The 21,137-nt window shown below is 35.7% G+C and overlaps 1 protein-coding gene across 1 annotated transcript in view; it reads left to right on the forward strand.

The window, feature by feature from the left end:
- Positions 1–21,137, forward strand: part of DTWD2 (DTW domain containing 2) — a 135,442-nt gene that overhangs the window by 51,222 nt on the left and 63,083 nt on the right. Inside the window, exons 3-4 of the mRNA XM_004696571.2 lie at positions 3,996–4,090; positions 15,142–15,334. Coding sequence (XP_004696628.1) covers positions 3,996–4,090; positions 15,142–15,334 — 288 coding nt within the window. The remainder of the gene's footprint in view (positions 1–3,995; positions 4,091–15,141; positions 15,335–21,137) is intronic.

Raw genomic sequence — 21,137 nt, forward strand, 5'->3', positions numbered from 1 at the left:
ATTCACCCGCTTTGTCTTCAGCGGTTGTGTCGGGAAGGTGAGCATCATCAAATGCCAATTTAATAGAAGAAAGTATTGCATCTTTTCATCTTCTTGTAGAATACTATCTTCCCCTTCACACATGTTGATGGAGCCATGGTGATGTAGTGGTTATGTGTTGGGCTGTGATCCATAAGGTCAGCCATTCAAAATCACCAGCTGCTCCACAGGAGACAGATGTGACTCATGACTTCTATAAAGAGTTACAGTCTTGGAACTCACAGGGGGCAGTTCTACCTTGTCTTTAGGGTCACTTTGAGTCAGCAGTGATGTGATGACAGGTATCAGCAAGTCTCTGCATGGCTTGTCAACAGGAAGACAAAGACAGAAAGAGAAATGAAGTTCCCAGAATCCTCATGAGATGGCCACACTCACAAGAAGGCATCATCAGCCTGTGACCTGATTGACAGCTAGACTCCACACCTACACTTATTTATCGAGTTGACATGAAATTATGTAACTGCCACAGATTCCAATAGAAATGTTTCAACAAGCTGATGAAGAACTGGAAGCTCTCATTCATCCATGCCAGGAAATTAAGAAAACAACTACTTTGCCAACTGACTTGGAGAGATCTTTATTTGTACCCATTCCAAAGAAAGATGACCCAACAGAAAAAACAAAATGATAGAATAATATTATTTATGTCACATGCAAGTAAATTTTTGATGGGGATAATATAATCCATCAATGGTTGCAGCAGTACATTGCCAGCGAGCTGCCAGAGGTTTAAGCCAGATTAAGAAGAGAATGTGGAACAAGAGATAGCATTACTGATGTTAGATGGATCTTGGCTGAAAGCAAAGAATACCAGGAAGATGTTTACTTATGTTTTATTGACTATGTTAAGGCATTTGACTGTGTAGATTATGACCAACTATGAATAACCTTGAGAAAATTGGGAATTCCAGAACAGTTCTTTGTGCCCATATGGACTAGTACATGGATCAAGAGGCAGTTTCAGGACTAGAACAAGGGAATACTGCATGGTTTTAAAGATGTGTGTTAGGGTTGCATCCTGTCACTATCCTTATTCAATATGTTGGCTGAAAAAATAATCAGAGTAGCTGGTCTATATAAAGAAGAATGTAGCACATTAGGATTGGAAGGAGTCTTAACAATCTTTGCTATGAGTGTGGAGGTCTTGATGCACTTGCTGATGAAGATCAAGGATTGCAGCCTTCAATATGGATTACAATTCAATGTAAAGAAAATCACAATTCTTACAGCTGGACCAGTAGGTAACGTTATGATAAACAGAGAAAAGATTGAAGTTGTCAAGGATTTCATCTTGCTTAGGTCCACAGTCAGTTCTCAGAGAAGCAACAATTAAGAGATCAAAGGATGTATTGCATTAGGTGAGTCTGCAGTACTTTAAGAGTCTCGTGCTCTACTGACTGAGCTAGCTGGGCACTCCAGATCACTTTAAAGTGTTGAGAAACAAGGAGATAACTTTGAGGGTTTAAGTGTGCCTGACTCGTGTCATTGTATTTCCAATTTCTTCATATGGAAATTGGACATTAAATAAAGAACACCAAAGAAGAATGGATACATTTTTATTATAGTCTTGCAGAAGAATATTGCAAGTGTCATGGACTACCAAAATAAACAAAACAAAACCCCATCTATCTTGGAAAAAGTTCAGCCAGAATGTTCCTTTGAGGCAAGGCTGGTGAGACTTCATCTCAAATACTTTGGATATGTTATCAGGAGAGACCAGTTCCTGAGGAAGGACATTATGCTTGGTAAAGTGGAAGGTCAGCATAAAAGAGGAAGGCTCCGTACAAGACATATTGTAACAATGAACTCAAACATAAGAACAATTGTGAGAATGGCGCAGGACCAGGCAGAATTTCATTCTGTGAGTTGGAACTGACTGGATGGTACCTAACAGGAACAACAAGAATTCTTGAAATGTGTAGATCAGTTAAATTACATGCTAAAGAGACTTTGCAGATAAGATAAAGGTTATGCATTTAAGATGAAGTGATTTTCCTGAATCATCTAGGTGGCTCCAACCTAATTGGTTTTTAAAGTCGAAATAACCCTGCCTTCTTTAAACAATACCCCTGGTGACATGGTGGTTACATGTTGACCCGTGATCCTGCGGAGAAAGATTGTCCTTTTCACTGCCATCAACAGTTCAAGTCTCGGAAACCCACAGGGCTGTCGCTATGTGAGTCAGCATTGACTTCATAGCAGTGAGTTTGGTTTTAGCGGAATATTTAAACAATAGGAGCCCCGCATCGTCAGCAGTTTGAAGCCACCAGCAGTTCTGCCGAAGACAGATTGGATTTTCTACTTCTATAAACAGTTACAGTCTCAGAAAGCCACAGGAGGACAGTATGAGTTAGCACTGACTTGATGGCAGTGAGTTCGGTTTTTTGGTTATTTAAGCAATGATGAAAGGAGACATGGGAGTGATTCAAAATGGGAGAGAGAGTCAACTCTGTTGCCGGCTTTGAAAATGGAGGAAGTGGGCCAGGAGCTAAGGAATGTGGCTTTTTGAAGCACATCCAGCTTCCAACAAGCAAGGAAATAAAGGCACTCAGTCCCTCAGGCATAAGGATCTGAAGTTTGCCATCAACTTGAATAAGCAAAGAAATGTATTCTACCCTAAAGCTTGAAGAATGCCGCCTAATACCTAAAGTTTAGACTTCTGTCATTTAGAAATGTAAGATAATAAATACCATAATAAATTTGTGCTGTATTTACCTCAGTTTATGGTCATTTGTTATGGCACAAATGGAAAGCTAATGCGCTGTTATTTTGATTGATTGATTGCCATTTTACCTTTACATAGTGGCTGATATTGGTGTTATCCGTTGCTTTCTTCTATGAGAGAACTTAAAAAAGATTTTGGACAATGGAATTAAAAGATAATGTAAATATTCCCTGAACTCTTTGAAGCCCCCTCATAGTTTTATTCCTTCAGAAAATTTTCACATTTATAAAGTAGTTTTAATAGAAGGCAGTAAAAAACTTGGAGTTAAAGACATTAGTTAGTCTTCATTCTTTTGTTGTGGACATATTAATTCCATCTGCATGTTTTGACATTTCTAGAATAGAAAAGACTTATCAGTTTGCTTCACATTTGTTCAGTTGCTTGCTCACTGACTCAAATACTTGTTCGTTCAATTAAAATGGAACATTTACTGTGTGCCAGGCAAAGTATCTTGGGAACATGACCTTTAGTAAGATATGATTTTTGGATAAGTGCTATGAATGAGAGCACAAATTGTAATGGGTGCTGATATAATGTACTGGCTACAAAATTTAGTGAGGTTTGTGGACCAGGGATAATGTTAGATCAGTTGTAAAGGACAAATAGGAGTTAAAATAAATTATACTAGATTTTAGGTCAGTTATTTAAAAGGTAAGTGTTAGCTGTGTTTTGGGATTATCTCTAAATAGTTTCATAGGGCACACTGTGATTTTACACTTAAAAATTTATGAAACCTTGATTGGCATTATTTATATTTTTCTCTCATTTAATAGAACGTTAGAAAAGTTTTACACCCAGGTAAAATTTTATGTGGCTATAATTTTGAGGCGATTTTAATGTTCCATCGTAGTTTTAAAAAACATGCAAATGTCATCATTTCATATTTGTTTTTAATGTAGAATGGAAAATATAAGTTGAAGTAATAAATATAATAATTCTATAAGTTTCCTAAAGTTAATAAGCTATGCTTTTAATTTAAATAGCAAATAGTAATCTCTGATGAGCTATTTTATGAGAGAATCAAAAAATTATAAAAGGTCATTTTTAATATATCTGTTAATAAATTGGTATGAGATAAAAATTCTAAATTCTAGGATTTCCTGTTTTAAAGATGCTTTCTTATAGAAGAAAAGACCTTTGGAAGTATTATATAAAGTTAAGCATCAAATGTTCATCACAATATTTCTAAAAGTATGTTTAAATAAAAATCGATGTAATTTTTTAATTAAAGGAAAGCAAAGTGTTGCGAACAGTTCCTCTTCTGGCAGCATGTCTCCCGCAGGAAAAATGTAAAGTCAAGATTGGTCGTCGCTTCAGTGAAGAAAGGTAAATTAATGCAGGTAAAAAGTAAAAAAAGGACTTAAACCATAACAGCATTGAAAGAAAGTGGTAAAAAAAAAGTAAAGTTCTGTTCTCCCTTGCTCACAAGGAAATAATATATAACAAACATAACAAATTGGGATAAGCACAGGAGTGGTGGCATTTTAATTCTATAGCAAAATATTTTGAACCTAAAGAGCAAATTCTTTTTAAAAATCTATTCAATATGGCAGAATATTTGTATGAGACTCAGCTGGTTTTTCCTTTGATTACTAATATGCTGTTTACCCAGTAATTATTATTGGCTGATAGATTTTAAATTAAAAAGGATTCAGACTATTGATTTATTGTTAGGCAGGTTATTGAATGATTAATTTACATATTTTTAGAGTAGGGTATATAACTATGGGAGAGATCATGTTTATACTGGTTTTTGGGTAGCTAGAGCAGTCTCATCTTTCTTTCCTTCTCCAGAATGGGCTCAAAGCTAACAATTGTGAGGACGACACAGGACTGGACAGTGTTTTCTTTTGTTGTACAGAGTTGTTACGAATTGGAAGTGACTTGATGGTACCAACTACCTTGGTTGGTAGTTGTTGGTTGAAAGCCTGTGCAGTGTCAAGTCTTCAGTGAATTTACTGCTTTGTCAATTCTCAAGGTCCCTAAGCCTTTTGCTATTTCCTATGCATATTCATTATGTTATATGTAGAAATGTTTAGCAGTAAGAGGGAAGTCCTGGGAAGAAGGGAGCTGCTTCATTTTGGTTGAAATAAGAATTCAGCCTATATACATTTTAGATCATGTTGTCAATTTCTATTAAAAACAAACAAACAAAAGAAGCCTAATGCAATTTGGATTAGGGTTATATTGTATCTGTTGCTTTACTTTGGGAGAATTGTTGTGTTATATGTGAAAAAATATATAACTATCCAGTTGTGTAGATCATATATCCCCAAATTTATTTGCCTATAGCTCCTTTTTCAGAAAACAGCAACACCAAAAACCCTCAATGACCGCCTCCCCCCCCACCCCCCGACACCCCCCCTCCCCCGCACAAAAGTAAAAGCTTTTGTGCTGTAGTCCACAATCCAGGAAGAATGATAGGAATCTGCTTTTGCAGCCCTCTGGATTTACCAGCACGCTCCCAGTAGGGCAGTGCCTCCTACTTTGGGAAACACTGATACAGACCTACTTTTAGTTTTTCTCAGTAATGTTTGTTAATTTCAATTTGATATTTTAGAGATCTTCTCTTGGATTTATTACTAGTTATTTTATGTTTCTGGCACTATTGTAGGTAGAAAAAAATGATACTTAACTTTTTGCTTCTAATATATAAGAAGCTCTGTTGTGCAACAGGTCAAGGGCTTAACTGCTACCTGATAAGTTAGTGGTTTGAACCCACCCTGCAGCTCCCTAGGGGCCACACCTGGCAATATTTGTATCTAAAGGATGCAACCAAGAAAAGCCAATGACAATATGTGATTTATCAAGGATTCATGAGGGTGAGAGGGTTGGGGAGGGAGGGGAAAAAAGAGGAGCTTATACCAAGGGCTCAAGTAAAAAATGTTTTGGAAATTATGATGGCAACATATGTACAAATATGCTTGATGTATGGAATGTTATAAGAGATGTAAAAGCCCCCAATAAAATGATCTTAAAAAAAAAAGAAAAGTCAATGAGGCAGTTATGCTGTTGCATGGGATCAGTGTGAGTTACAAGTGATTTGATAACATTCAACAACAGTATATGAGAAAGTAGCTGATTTTTGTGTATTAACTCTGTAGTGACTTTACTAAATTCATTTATTACTTGTAGAAATTGTTTTGTAAATTCTCTAGCAGTGCTCTCATTGTAGATAAGGTCAGTTACTTCCTCTTTTCTGATATTTATTCCTCTATTTTTTGTCTTCATGTCTTATTGCAATAACTAGGATCTCTAAAAAGGGTGTGCAGGTTATTTGCATTCAACTGCTAACTTATCAGATGATACGTCCAGTCTACCTGACTGCTCATTAGTCTACTCTTGTTAAGATGATAGGGTTTATGGAGCAATTTCACGTTGCAGCAAATGGGAGCCCATGATTTGGAATTGAGTTGATAACAACTAACAACAGCAATAGGCTCTCCAATAATGGTTAACAGAAGTGGTGACAGCCAGAATCTTTACCTTGAACTCAATCTCAGGGGATATTGTTAATATGCTAGTGACTATTAATTTGTAGATTCCGTTTACCAATTTTAGGAAGTTATCTATTATTCTTAAAATGTTGAGAATCTCTGGTTTATTAGAGATTTGGAGTTGTACGTTTTGGGGCAAGCCTTGTCAGTTTGTTTTGTATTAGATTTATGGTGACCTCATAAATTGATGGACAATTTTTCTTTTCTCTTCAAAAAGTAGTTATATATGACTTTATTATTTTTCTTTAATATTTGAGACAGTTGACTAGTTTAGCCACCTGAACCTGTAGTTTTTCTTTGTGGGAAGGTTCTGAATTACAAATGCAGTATATTAACCAAAAGACAATTTAAAATTTCTATTTTTGATGCAAAATATTTGATAATTTGTACCTTTCAAGGAATTTATACAAGTCATCTGAATTGCTGAATTTATTGTTGTAAAGTTGTTTGTAGTATTTCTTTGTTATCTTTTTAACATTTTCAGAATTTCTTGTTTTTTTCACTGCCTGATTTTTGGAACCACCACTTGTCTGTCAGTTTGTGAGCTGTATGTTACTTTGATGCTAGAAGCTGTGTCACGAGTATTTCAAATACTAGCAAAGTCACCCAGAGTGACAGGTTTCAAACACAGCTCCCAGAATAAGAACAGACTACAAAGGAGGCATAGGCTGTTCACTTCTGAGGAATCAGCCACTGAAAATCTTATGAGTACCAGTGGGACATTGTCATATACTGAAAACCTCTTGAACAGAAGCGAATATCATCAAGGAGAGTGCCAGAAGATGGGCCGCTCAGGTCAGAAGGCACTGAAAATATAACTGAGGAAGGACTGTCTTCTCACAATGAGAAGAAACATTTGCAAACATTTACTGGTAAACATAACTTAGGATGTACAAAATATGAATCTAGGAAATGTGGAAGTTGTAAAAAAATGAAATGGAATGTATAAAGGCATTAGTGAGCTGAAATGGACTGATATTGGCAATTTTGATTCAGAAAATCCTATGGTTTGCTATGTTAGGAAACTTTATATGAATGAGGTCACATTCATTTTCAAAAAGGACATTTAGAATGTTGAGAATCTCTTTGATTTATTAGAGATTTGGAGCAAACCTTGCCAGTTTTTTTGGTATGAGTAAAAGACCTATCTGTTTTTTTTAAATAATTTTTTTGGAGCTCTTACAGCTCTTATAAAGACCTATCTTGAAGAACAGTGCTATCTTGAAAGAGATAATTTCCATCCAAATTTAACAAAATCTAATCAATACAACTATTATTCAACATTATGCACCCACCACTAAAGTAGTGAATGTACTTTAAAGTACTTTAAAGTAAAGTTATGCAGAAATTGGAGAATTCTACCAATGTTTCAGCCTGAAATTGATTGAACATACAATCCAGATACATTGGTAATTATTGGAGATTGGAAAGCAAAAGTTGGAACATAGGGTAAGGAAAAGTAGTTGAAAACATGGCGTTGGTGGTACAAATGAAGCTGGAACTAGCTTGATAGAATTTTGTAAGACCAATGACTTCTTCATAGCAATATACTTTTTTAATCTTGGAAAAAGGAGGCTATGCACTTAGTAGACTTCTCCAGGTGGAATACACAGAAATTAAACTAATGACATCTGTGAGGAGATGATGGAGAAGCTCAATATGAGCAGTTAAAACCAGAGCATGGACCTTCTGTGGAAGAGACAATTGCTCTTATGAAAGTTCAGGTTGAGGGGGGGGAGGTGTTCTTGATTAAAAATTTGGTCTATATAGACCAACTAGACCAGTAAAAAAAAAAAAAAAAAGAAAGTTCAGGTTGAAGCTGAAGAAAATTAAAACAAGTCCATGGGAGCCAAACTCTGACCTTGAGTCAATCCCACAGATTTGATAACATCTCACACACAGATGTGTCATATATTCCAGAAGACTTGCTGAGCTGTGGGATGACATCAAGACCATCATTCATAAAGAAACAAAAGGTCATTAAAAAGACAAGATAAAAAGATAATAATGTCAGAAGAAACTATGAAGTGTGACCTTAATCATAGTGTCCCCCAAACCAAACTAACCGCCCTTTAGTCAATTCCTACGCATAGTGACCTATAGGGCCGAGTAGACCTATGGGTTTCTGAGATTATAACTCATCATGGGAGTAGAAAGCCTTATTTTTCTTCCAAGGAGCCACTGGTATTTTATAACTGTTGACATTATGTTTAGCAGTAAAAAACAACCACTACAACATCAGGGTTTTTAAAAAGATTGAATAGAAAATTTTAAAATAGCTTGAGAAGACAGTAAGGTATTCTAAGGAAATGTTCAAAGATCTGGAGTTAGAAAACCAAAAAGGAAGAATATATTTAGCGTATCTTAAGCTGAAAAAACTCAAGAAAAAAAATGTAAGCCTCAAATCGCAACATTGAAAGATTCCAATGGCAATATATCAAATGATGCAGAAAGTATCAAAAGGAAATGGAAAGGATACACAGACACTATACCAAAAAGAACGAGTTGACATTCAACCATTTTAAGGGGTAGCACATGACTGAGAATGCATGGTACTGAAGGAAGAAGCCAAGCTGCATTCAAGGTATTAGTGAAAAACAAGGCTCCAGGAATTGACAGCACACCAATGGAAATGTTTCAGCAAGCTGATGAAGCACTGAATATCCTCAATGTGATGCGTTGACAAAATGGGTGCAATGAGAGGCTTGAACATAAGATTATAAGGATGGCTTTACTGTGCATCGTTTCATTCTGCTGTACATAGGGCCACCATGAGTCAGAACTGACTGGACTTAACTACCACACTTAACTAAAACAGCATTTTGTGGACTAGATTTCCAGGCCTTTTTTTCTTGTCTGTCTGACTAGCCATGGATGACCTTGCTGGTATTGGAAATCCCAGTGGTTTGTTTTTATTAGGTACCATTGAGTTGGTTCCGACCCATACTGACCTCATACACAATAGAAGGAAATACTGCTTGATCCTGCACCATACGTGCAATTATTCCTGTGCTTAAGCCCATTGTTGTAGCCACTGTGTCAATCCTTCTCTTTGAGGGACTTCCTCTTTTGCATTGCCCCTCCATTTTGCCTTCTCCAGGGACTGGTCTTTCCTGACAACATGTCCAAAGTATGTACGTGAAATCTTGCCATCTTTCCCTCTAAGGAACATTCTGGCCACACTTCTAAGCCCGAACGGTATTTCCTTTCAGCAGTCAATTCTACTTTCAGTATCCTTTGTAGCACCACAATTCAAATGCATCAATCTTCTTTGGTCTTCCTTATTCAATGCCCAATTTTCACATGCATAAGAGGCTACTGAAAATACCATGGCTTCCAATATACTAGTAACAGACAAGCCACGATTGTATGACAAACTGATAGATATGTAGTGGTCTTTTCAATTGTCTTATATTTATGGGAAATTTAGATAATGAAATAGGAAGAATTGATGTATTTGGAATGTGGTGCTGTTTTTAGAATATTGAATATACTGCCAAAAGGATCAACAAATCAATATTAGGGTCAATACAACCAGAATGTTCCATTAAAATGATGATTGCAAGACTTAAACTTGCTTACTTTTGCCAAGTCTTCAGGAAAGAACAATCTTTAAAGAGTACATCATGTTTGATAAAGTGAATGGCTAGTGAAGGCAAGGGATGGATTGACACAATAGGCACAGGAATGGACTCCCAACAGTGATTTTCTGTGGGGGTAGTCAGCCCCCTACAACTAATCACGGGTTCGGTAGGTGCAATTGTACAGTTAAGTTATATAAAAATCATAGTAAAGTCATAGAGAATAGGGAGAGATGGGAAAGAGAGAAGTCAGACACATTTCATGGTAGCATGCTCCCCTCAGCTCCTCTTTGTGGTATATGTGGAGGTGGGGCATGAGAAGGCAGGAGAGAGCAATCCTGAGGTTTAATTTCTAACCAAAGCTTATATGTCTTTGGGGGCATGCAAGCACTCTGATTACAGATAACAATGTACGTCATGAGAAGGAGTTGGAACATAGGCAATACAAGCAATAGGAGGAGGATGACCTAGGGGTGTATACGCAATAGTACAGGGAGGGAATAGGGGTACATATGTGGCAAGATGGGTGGACCCTGGACTCAATATAGTAACCCAAACTTAGTCATCTTTGAGTGGTCCCGGGCTTGCCTTTGGGCACTCCTCCAAGGGAACAATATCAGAAAGGAGTAGGCCCTACTTAGGGTGAGTCAGACTATACAGTTGGGTTGCTCTAGATACCCTTAAAGAGAATAACCTCTGACCTACTTTCATTGACGGCCTAGTGTACAGTCATTTACCATGTGTAGCAAGCAGCGTCTTGGGTTTGGCATATATTTGGGGGAGACAACGGGAGAAATCTTTCTGTTTCCCACAATCTTCAATGATCATGAAGATGGCATGGAATTGGGCAACTTTCTGTGCTGTTACTATGAGTTCAAGCTGACTCAAAGGTAACAAAAGTTTGTAGTGATTGCCTTTTTATTTTATTTTTTTCAGTCTAGATTTAGTAATTTCTGTTTTCTCTCTGTTTTGTTCTTTTCCATTTCATCGATACTCGAACAAATCAATATTTGGCTTTGATTCTTTTCTTTATTATTGGCCTGTTTTTCTAAATCATTTTATTGGGGGCTCATACAACTCATCACAATCCATACGTACATCTATTGTGTCAAGCACATTTGTTGCTATCATCATTCTCAAAACTTTTCTTTCCACTTGAGCCCTTGGTATCAACTCCTCATCCCCTCCCCTCACGAACCCTTGATAATTTATAAATTTTTATTATTTTTCTGTGTCTTACACTGTCCGATGTCTCCCTTCACGTACTTTTCTGTTGTCTGTCCCCCAGGGAGGGGGTTATATGTAGATTATTGTGATTAGTTTCCCCCTTTCTGTTTTATTTGATTTCTACTCTTTCCCTATTCTGCTGTCTCCAGGTTTTATTCCCTCCCCCCGACCCCCAAGTTTCTTATGGAAGTTTGGGAGGAGCCCTGGTGGTGTAGTAGTTATGCTTTGGGCTGCAGTCCTCCAGGTCAGCTGTTTGAAACTACCAGCCCCTCTGCAGGAGAAAGACAGAGTTTTCTATTCATGTGCAGAATTTCAGTCTCAGAAACCTACAAGGGCACATAGGATCCTACCCTGTCCTATAGGGGCACTATGAGTTGGCATTAACTCAATGACGGTGAAAGTATAGAAGTTAAGGAATTTTAGACTTCCTCCATTGTTCACATAAACATTTAAGGCTATAAATTTCTTCTTTTTTTAATCGTTTAAATTTCTTCTTTTAAACACTGATTGAGCTTGATCACTCCACCTTTGTGTTGTATTTTTGTTTTCATTCAGTTAAAAATATTTTCGAATTACTGCTCCGATTTGTTTTTTTTCCACCAAATCAATTATTTAAAACTGCTGCTTAATTTTAAAATAATTAGACAAGTTCTATAAGCTTTAGTTTTGCCATTATAGTATTATTTTAATTTATAATAATTATAATACATATAATTTCAAGTTTCAAAATTTTATTAACACCTGTTTTTGGTTCAGATTATAGTCTACATTGTTGAATGTTCTCTATGCATAAGAAAAGACTACTTTCAAGAATTTTTAGATGTAATGATATAAAAATATCAATTAGGTAAAGATGATTGTTAATGTTCAAATCTTCTATAGTGTAACTCTTACTGAATACTTTTTCTCAATTAACAAGAAAAATTAGGTAAAGTTTCCAACTGTGATTACAGATATGTGTATTTTTACATATAACTCTTTTGGTTTTATTACATATTTTTAGAAATATTTATATTAGGTGAATTTATATTATTGCTTTATCTTCTTTTTAAAATCCTTTTATAAGGAGCTCTCACAGATATTCTAACAATCTATAATTCCATTAGAGCAAGCATAGTTGTACAATTGCTGCCATCATTATTTTCAAAACGTTTTCTTTCTTCTTGAATGCTTTGCTATCAGCTTCCCTTTGTTCCCTCCCTTCCCCACCTAAACCACCCCCAAGAACCCTTAGTACATTATTATTGCCATATCTTATACCATCCAATTGAATGTAGCATTTTTTCATTAAGAGATTTCCTGATCTCTGATAATGCTTCTTGTTTTGACATCTGTATCTGATGGTAGTATCTTGTGTTAGTCTGGGTACTTTAGAGAAACAAATCCACAGAAACTCATGTATAAGAGTTTTATATAAAGGTTAAGTGCACATCAAGAAAACATTCCAACCCAGTGCTGCCCAAGCCCACAAGTCCAACATTAATCCATTAACCCATATGTCCAACACCAATCCACAAAGTCTTCCTCCATCTCACAAAACAGAGGCAACAATGCCGACTGCAGGAGAAAACCCACGTCAGTGAATGTGTAAGCATCTCAGCGCTAGCAGGGGTCTCCACCGGCCGCTCCAGCACCCAGGGCTGCATCAGGGTAGGTCCATGTGGCTTCTCCTCAGGAATGTCTTTCAGGAAGTGAGCCTTGTCAGTTGAAGCAGGGAACTGGCTAAGGCAGCTGCACCCTGGTCTGACCATCAGAAAGCAAGAGATCCAAGAACTAGAAATGCGAGGCTCACCAAGCCATTTATCCTTCTGCCTTTCAATTAACCCCACATGTGTTTATTGGCCAGGTTGGCACAATAAACTAACTACCTCATGTCTATATGGTATAGTTTTTCCTTTTTCTTAATTTCAACAGGTTTATGCTTCTATAGTAAATACTCACTGCCATCAAGCTGATTCCAACTCATAGTGAGCCGATAGGAAAGAGTAGAACTGCCCCTGTGGGTTTCCAAGAATATAAATTTCTTATGGGAGGAGAAAACTTCATCTTTCTTCTGTGGAGTGGCTTGAGGTACTGACCTTGCAGTTTGCTGCCTAGCATGTAATCCACTATGCCGCTAAGGCTCCTCAACTGCAGTGAAAGCGTTATTAGCAGCATCTAATTGCGTCTTGGTTTTTAAATAAGTCTGACCAGTAGTTTTTAATTGGAGAATCTATCTGTTTACTTTTACAAGAGTAGAAAGCCTCAGCTTTCTCCCAGTGGTTTCAAACTGCTAACCTTGTTTAGCAACACAATGCCCAACCTACTACATCACCAGGGCTCCCTGATATGTTTGCTTTGAAATTATCCATCTTGGTGTTTGTTTACAATTCCCATTAACTCTTTTTTTTGTTTGTTCCACTATTACTTCCTCTTTTTGAAATTAATCTAGTGTTTAAAAAAATCCATTATTTCTCTCTTTTTTTTTTTTTGGTTAGTCCATGGATTACCATTGGCATTCTTAATTTATCACAGTCTTTCTTGAATTAATGTTATATTAATTGTTTAACATAAGAACTTTACAGAACTGTAGTTCCATATAACCCCTCCCATTTTTTTTCATATTGTCAGCATGTATTTTATTTCTAGGTAGTAGATGAAAGTGACTATAGGGAATATGAGAACGCTTTGTAAAAAATTCTATAAGTAGAAAATATTTGTTTAGACCTTTCTTATTTTTAAAAATCTGTGTTTTGGAGTTTTCTGCATACAGACCATATACATATTTCATTAGATTTACAATTATCTGTTCATTTTTTGGGGGTATATTTGTTAATGCAGTTTATTTCCTCTTCTTGCCTTATTTAAGGATCTAATAGTTCATATAATGTTGATGCATAGAAGAACACTGTTGCTTTATTAATAGGATTAGTGGGAAGATTTCCACTTTCTCACATAAAATATGATGTAAACTGAGGTATTTGGTATTAGGGGGAGAATTACCTTCTATTCCTAGATTAAGAGTTTTTGTTTGTTTTTTTAATCGTGATTGGGTACTGTAAGTTGTCAGATGCTCAATTTGCAATTATTGATAGGATCTTAAAAAAAATTATTGATCTGGTGGATTACATTTAGTGAGTTTGAATAGTGGTATAGCCTTGCATATCTAGGATAAATACATGTGGTCTCCGTGTCTAATTATTTTTATACACTGTTAGATTCATTCTGCAAATATTCTGTAGGACACTTCTATCATGTTCTTGAGAAATATTAGTCTGTAGATTTACTATCTCATAGTATCTTTAACTTTTGGTGTTGAAATGATGCTAGCTGAGAAGAATAAGTTAGGATATGTTCACCCTAATTTTATTATTTGGATGGGATTGTGGAGAATAGCTTAACATTTATTCCTTAAATATTTGAGAAAATTCACGTTTGAAACTTTTTGGCTTGGTGATTTTTTTTTAAAGATTGTTAATTTAAATCTATTTGAAAATTTAAACAAATATAGGACTATGTATGTTATTTGTTTCTCTGTGTGTGAATTTTGGCACTTATGTTATTTAAACAGTTCCTTAATTCTATCTAACAAATTTGTAGGCAGCAAGTCTTTTTTTGTATGATGATTTTTATTATCCTTTTAATATCCATGTGGTCAGGGTTGTCCCTGGTCTTGTTTTTGATGTTCACACTTGTGCTATTTCTTTTTTTTTTTTAGTTAACTTGAATGAAATTTTGTCATTTTTATCAATCTTTTCATTCAAAGAACCATTTTTTTCATTTGTTTTCTACATTGATTTGTTGTTTTCAGTTTTATTGATTTCTGGTCAATATAAAAAACCATTCCCTTTCTTCACCTTATTAATTGAGAAGAGTAAAGATTGAGAAGCCAATGGGACCATGGAAGATTTGCACTTATTAAGTGAGGGCAAAGTACATATTTTGAGCCTTTTAATTAATATTTTATGAAATAATTAGTATATATTTAATTAGGAAAGTCACTGAGTAGAGAGTAACGTTCTTTATCAAACTCAAAGATATTTTAAAGCTTTTTTCCACAGATAGTAAATACCTTTTTTTTTTTTTTTTTTAGGGATCCTGAACTTACAGCTGTTTGCCAAAAATCTGGTACATTAATACTCTATCCAGGGGCGGAAGCTACTAATTTGGAAGAATTTATAATAGATTCTCCTATTTACCCATCCACAATTATTATCATTGATGGTACATGGAGCCAGGCTAAGGATATTTTCTATAAGAATTCCTTATTCCGAGTTCCCAAACAGGTAAACAGTTCTTTTTTTTTCTACCAGAGTATAAATATAAATGTTTACTTATATCTTATATATGATTTTTCTGTGAGTGGATACACATGCAGTTTCACATATTAACGTGGTCCTCTTTCTGTGTTTTATGTATATATGTTGTTGTCATCAAGTGACCCTCTGGATAACAAAATGAAACACTGCCTGGTCCTGGGCCATCCTCACAGTCATTCTTATCTTAAGTGGAGAGCAAATGTTTTGAGAATGATGAGGGCAATGAATGTACAAATGTGCTTTACCCAATTGATGTATAGATGGATTGTGATAAGAGTTGTATGAGCCCCTAATAAATGAGTTAATGCTCTTAAGCCAGCTCCAAAGGATCTCGGCTCTGGCTGAGACAGTGGTGGGGCTAAGGTTAAACCCTAGTCGGCCTCTACTGTGGTAAGCCAAAATCCTCCAGCTCCTGAAAACCTAGTGGATCTGTACCTATCTGCCTTGTATGAGGCTCCTCCTGCGACCCAGCAGTGTGGAATTTCCCTCTCCTGCGCTGATTTCTGGGGAGTCCCTCCGGTATGTGCTACTCAGTCGCCATCTTGCTAGAAGTCAACTCGTCTACGTTTTAAAGACTATCTCAGACCAATAATTTTAAAAGGGATTCATCCAGCCTCTATCACTCCAGAAAGTCTGGTACCATACCAATTATAATTTGAAATTGTGTTCTACAACTTTCCTCTTTTGGTCTGGATATTCTTACAGGGCAACATTCACTTTTTAATTAGACACACATTCTGTTTTTTCCCCTCTTCCTCTTCTTATTTATGACTCTTGTGGGTGGCCTCTTGATTTCTGAAGAACTTCTCCTTTTTTTGGTTTTTAAATAGTCAACATTTTATTTTAGTTTGGGTAAAAGGCTAACAGAGCAAATTAATATCCCATTCAATAATTTGAATGTATTTTGTTTTATGACAAGTTGCATTCACCGCAATGTAATACATTCTTCCCAATGTTTCCCTGGGTTCGTCATTTCTGTTCATCTATGCTTCCTGCCTCCTTTCTGTCATCTGAATTTTGTTTTCAGGCAAATACTGCCCTTTTGGTTTTTCTATGATTAATTATTTTGAGAAGCATGTTCTTCCCGGTATTATAATTCACTTTATAGGTCTGCCTATTTTCTGGCTGAAAGATGATCTCTAGGGGTAGGCTTAGTTTCAGGTTTGCATATAATTGGGGACTTTATGATTCTCTATAAGACAAGTAACTGTAGCCTTTTTTAGGATTTTGAATCATATTCTACATCTTTCTCCCATTTTTAAAAAGACTTTCTATTGTCATTCCTGTTAGATTCCTATTAGGAATCTAATTTGCCACCATATTGGTTTATTTCCCTCCTTAGTCAAAAGGAGACTATTATTTGTTTGATTTATTAGTTAGTATAATTTTTTTCTTGAACATTTTTTACTCTTTGCTCTGGACAGGAAGTTGAATCTTAGATGGCAAATTGTAAGTTTTTTTTTTTTATTCTCTAGACTTCAATGATTTTTAGTTTGTATTTATTTTTTATAAAGTGATACAGTTTTTATTTGGATAATTTGACTTACATCTAGTTGTTAGTAAGTTGTAAGTTTTTAAGACACCACTAACTAATCTCTAATGTAGGATATAGATCACGGTCATGGACTCTGGCATGCCACTGAGGCCGGTTCTAATACCTCCAGCCTGTGGACTCATTCCCACAAAGTGCTTAGAAGCTTGCAACGCTTTGCCTTCTGTGTTCAACGATATATACTTGTAATAAAAATAGATAAGTATGTAGAAATATCCTCTTCTAAACATATTTGTAGCTGTACTCCCATATAGCCTTGCACATCTGTTCAGCTTACCTATTGTGTTAGACTGCGTTTTTTAGAGAAACAAATCTAGTGACACTCATCTATGTTATAGAGTTTTCTATCAAGAAGTAATTATATATGAAGAAGACATCCCTTCTAGTTCAACTCAAGTCCATAAGTAATACTAGTTGATAAGTCTCTCTTTAGACTCACATAATCACATGAAATAATGCAGAAAGCAGGAATATCACAAGCCGGTGGGTGCAGAGTTACATGGATTCAAGATTTGTGGACACATGGCAGGAGGTCCGCAGCAGCTCTTAGGGTCAGTGGTAGAGCAGAAAGGCAAAGGGGGAGAGAGAGCGAAGGATGTTCCCAGTTCCCTGTGGTATAAGGAGGCCACACCTCCAGGAGACATTGTCAGGCTGTGACCTGATTTAGATACTGGATTCCACTCCCATTCTTTCATACATCTAGTTGACATAAAATCATCTACCATACCTAGTTACCTATGTACCTGTGTATCCACTCATAAATTATTATTTGTTATTACTGTTATTTCACCGTGGTGTTGCCTTTTACTCTTGAATACCTCCTAATATCTTCTTTTCTCTTAGTCATGTTGCACTGATCTCCTTAATGGTATTGCCTTTCCCTTTACCCATATTGACTGTCAATCTATATTCAGTGATTTGTCCTCCTTTCCCTCTCATCCCCAATAACCACCAAAGAATGTTTCCTTTGATGCATAAACTTTTCTTGAATTTTAAAAATAGTGCTTTATACAATATTTGTTCTTTTGTAATAGACCTATTTCACTGAGCATAATGTTCTCCAGATTCATCCATGTTATGAAAATTTTGTGAATTAATAGTTATTCGTAAAGTTGCATAGTATGTATGATAGTTTATTTATCCCTGCATCTGTTGATGGTCAATTAAGTTGTTTCCTTCTTTTTTGCTATTGTGAGTAATTCTATATTGAACATGTTTGTATATATATATTTGTGTTATAGATCTTAGATCTCTAGAATATATATGACTGGTCCTGGGATTACTTTACTGTATCATACAATATTTCTGTTTTTAATTTTTTAAGGAAATGCCATACTGTTTTCCACAGTTTGTCTTTTTACAGTTTCATCAACAATGTATGAGTTCCTTTACACTGTATGTGTATCTCGCAGTACTTGCAGAAGCATTTGTTTTCTCTCTCCGTGTGTATGCTTTAACATTGGTATTGTTGTGGGGATGAGGTAATATGTCACTGTTCTTTTGCTTTGCATCTCTCAAATAGCTAATTACTATATGCATCTATTCATATATTAGTTGGCCATTTGAAGATCTATTTTGGTGAAGTGTCCTTTTTTTGCCTTAACTCATTTTAACGTTGGATTGTTTGTGCCTTTTGCGGTTGAAGAATTAAAGTGTTTTATTAATTTTAGAGTGTAATCCTTTGTCTGGTATGCCATTGTCAAAAATTTCCTCTGTGTGTATGCTTTCTTTTTGTTCTTTTGGAAAAGTCTTATGATATACATAAATGTTTATTTTTTAGGAGCAATTAGTTATCTAGCTCATATTTTGCCACTTGTGAAAGAATATTTATGCTACAAATTAGAGCCCCAAGTTTGCTCCTATTTTTTAAAAAGAATTTTATCTTTTAATTGTATGTGTTACATAAAATTTAAGTCTTTGATCCATCATGCGTTATTTTTTGTATAGGGTAAGATATGGGTTCTGTTTCATATTTCTGCAATTGAAGATCCAATTTTGCCAACATTATTTATTCAAGAGATTATCTCTTCCCCATTTAATGAATTGTTGCCCTTTATTAAAGATCACCTGTGCATGGTAGATGGATTTACTTATGGATATTCTGATTTCTGTCCTTTGTTCTTTTTGTCTGTTTCACTGGTGCCATGTTGTTTTGGTTGCCTTGGTGGTATAAAAGGTTTGAGTTTGGGGAATGTATTAGTCTGGGTAGACTAGAGAAACTCATATGTGTATAAGAGAGTTTTATAAAAAGGTAAGTGTGCATTAAGAAAGCATCCCAACCCCTTCCAGTCCAAGCCCATAAATCTGACATTAGCCCATCAGTCTGACACCAATCACAAAGACCTCCTCAAACTTGCAAAACACACACAATAATGCTGAATGCAGGAGGAAAGCCGAATTAGTGAGCATGTAAGCATCTCACGTGGCTTCTCCAACACTCAGTGCTGCATCAGGGTAGGTCTGTGTGGGTTCTCCTCAGGGATGTCTCTCAGGAAGTGAACCTTGTCAGCTGAGGCAAAGAACTACTGTATATATTCGAGTCTAAGCCAACCCAAATATCAGCCAAGGCTGACCACAACAACTGCATAAAAATGCTGAAAAACTTAGCGTATACGCGAGTACATACGGTAGCTAAGGCAGCTGCATACTGGTCTGACCATCAGAGAACAAAAGACCAGAGAAAAAGGCAAGGCTCACCGAGCCATTTATCTCTCCGGCTTTCAATTAATCCCACATGTGTTTATTGGCCTGGTTGACACAATAAACCTTAATTATCACAGGGAGCTAGAGCTAGAAGCCCCCTATTTTGTTCTTTTTTTCCCCCAATACTGCTTCGCTTATCTGGGATCTCTTTCCATATAAAATTAGTCATTAAGTTTTCTATCCATGTGTATGGTATGTTCTTTCATTTATGTAAGTTTCTTTTGGTTTTATGCAGTAGCATTTTGTAGTTTATTTGTATAGGTCTTTTTTTTCCAACCCTGGTTAAGTTTATTCTTAAATATTTCATCTTTTTGTTGGCTATTATAAATCATATTGTTTACCATTTCAGAGTTCTCTGTTGCTGTACAAAATTTGACTGATTTTTGTATAATGATCTTATACCCTGAAACATTGTATTAGTTCCAGTAGGTTTCTTGTAGAATCTCTTGGATCTTTTTGTTCATAGGATTGTATCATTTTCAGAAAGGGATAGTCATATATATATATAGGATTGTATCATTTTCAAAAAGGGATATATAGATGTACACTAATATACATATTAGTATATATATACTAATTTGGGTACATTTCTGCCGTATATCTATGTGTAGAACTTCCAGTAAAGTATTTAATAAGATTAGTGATGAAGGGCATCCTTGTCTGTTTCCCATTCTCAAGGGGAATGTATTCATTTAGTCTCCTTTGAGAGTAATGTTGCCTGTTGATTTTTTGTGTATGCTGATAATTATGTTAAGGTATTTCCTGTCTAGTCCTATGTTGCTGAATTTTTAATCAGAAAAGGTGTTAATTACATTTCAGATAGCTATTTTTGTATTTAACAACTTATTAAACCTTCCAGTAGCTTACCCTGCCCATGTTTTGTTGTTTTTGTTGTTGCTGTTATTCTTCTAGTGTTTTGTTTATCTTGGATCTCTTCTATATAAAGTTGGTGATAAATTTTTCCACATCTTGGAGGAAAGATACTGGGCCTTATATCAGAATTGCATTGTATTTATAGCATTCCTTGGGTAGTGTTGACATTTTCAAAATGTTGTCTCTTTATCTATGAACATAGAACAGTCATCTATTTATCTAGGTTACTTAGTTTCTTGTAGTAGTGTTTTGTATTTTTCTTTGTACAAAACTTGTTTCTCTGGTTAGGTTTATTACTAAATATTTCATCTTCTGTGTGGTCATTATAAATGGCATTTTAAAAATTTCCTTTTCAGAGCTCTTTTCATTAGCGTTCAGGAATCCAATTGATTTTTGTATGTTGATATTGTATTCTGCCATGCTGCCTAATCTTCCAATTATTCCTGACAATTCTTTTTATCTTTGGCATTTTCTATTTGCAAACAGAGTTCTTGTTCTTCTTTTTTTTTATTTGTTTTTTATTAGGTCCTCATTTTTCCCCTCCCTTCCCGCTCCCCCCTCCCGCATGAGCCCTTGATAGTTTATAAATGGGTATTTTGTCATATCTTGCCCTGTCCGACGTCTCCCTTCATCCACTTTTTG

Source organism: Echinops telfairi, unplaced genomic scaffold, assembly GCF_000313985.2.
Source record: "Echinops telfairi isolate 266 unplaced genomic scaffold, ASM31398v2 ScPeMD7_7469;HRSCAF=8507_1, whole genome shotgun sequence".
NCBI classification, from domain to species: Eukaryota; Metazoa; Chordata; class Mammalia; order Afrosoricida; family Tenrecidae; genus Echinops; species Echinops telfairi.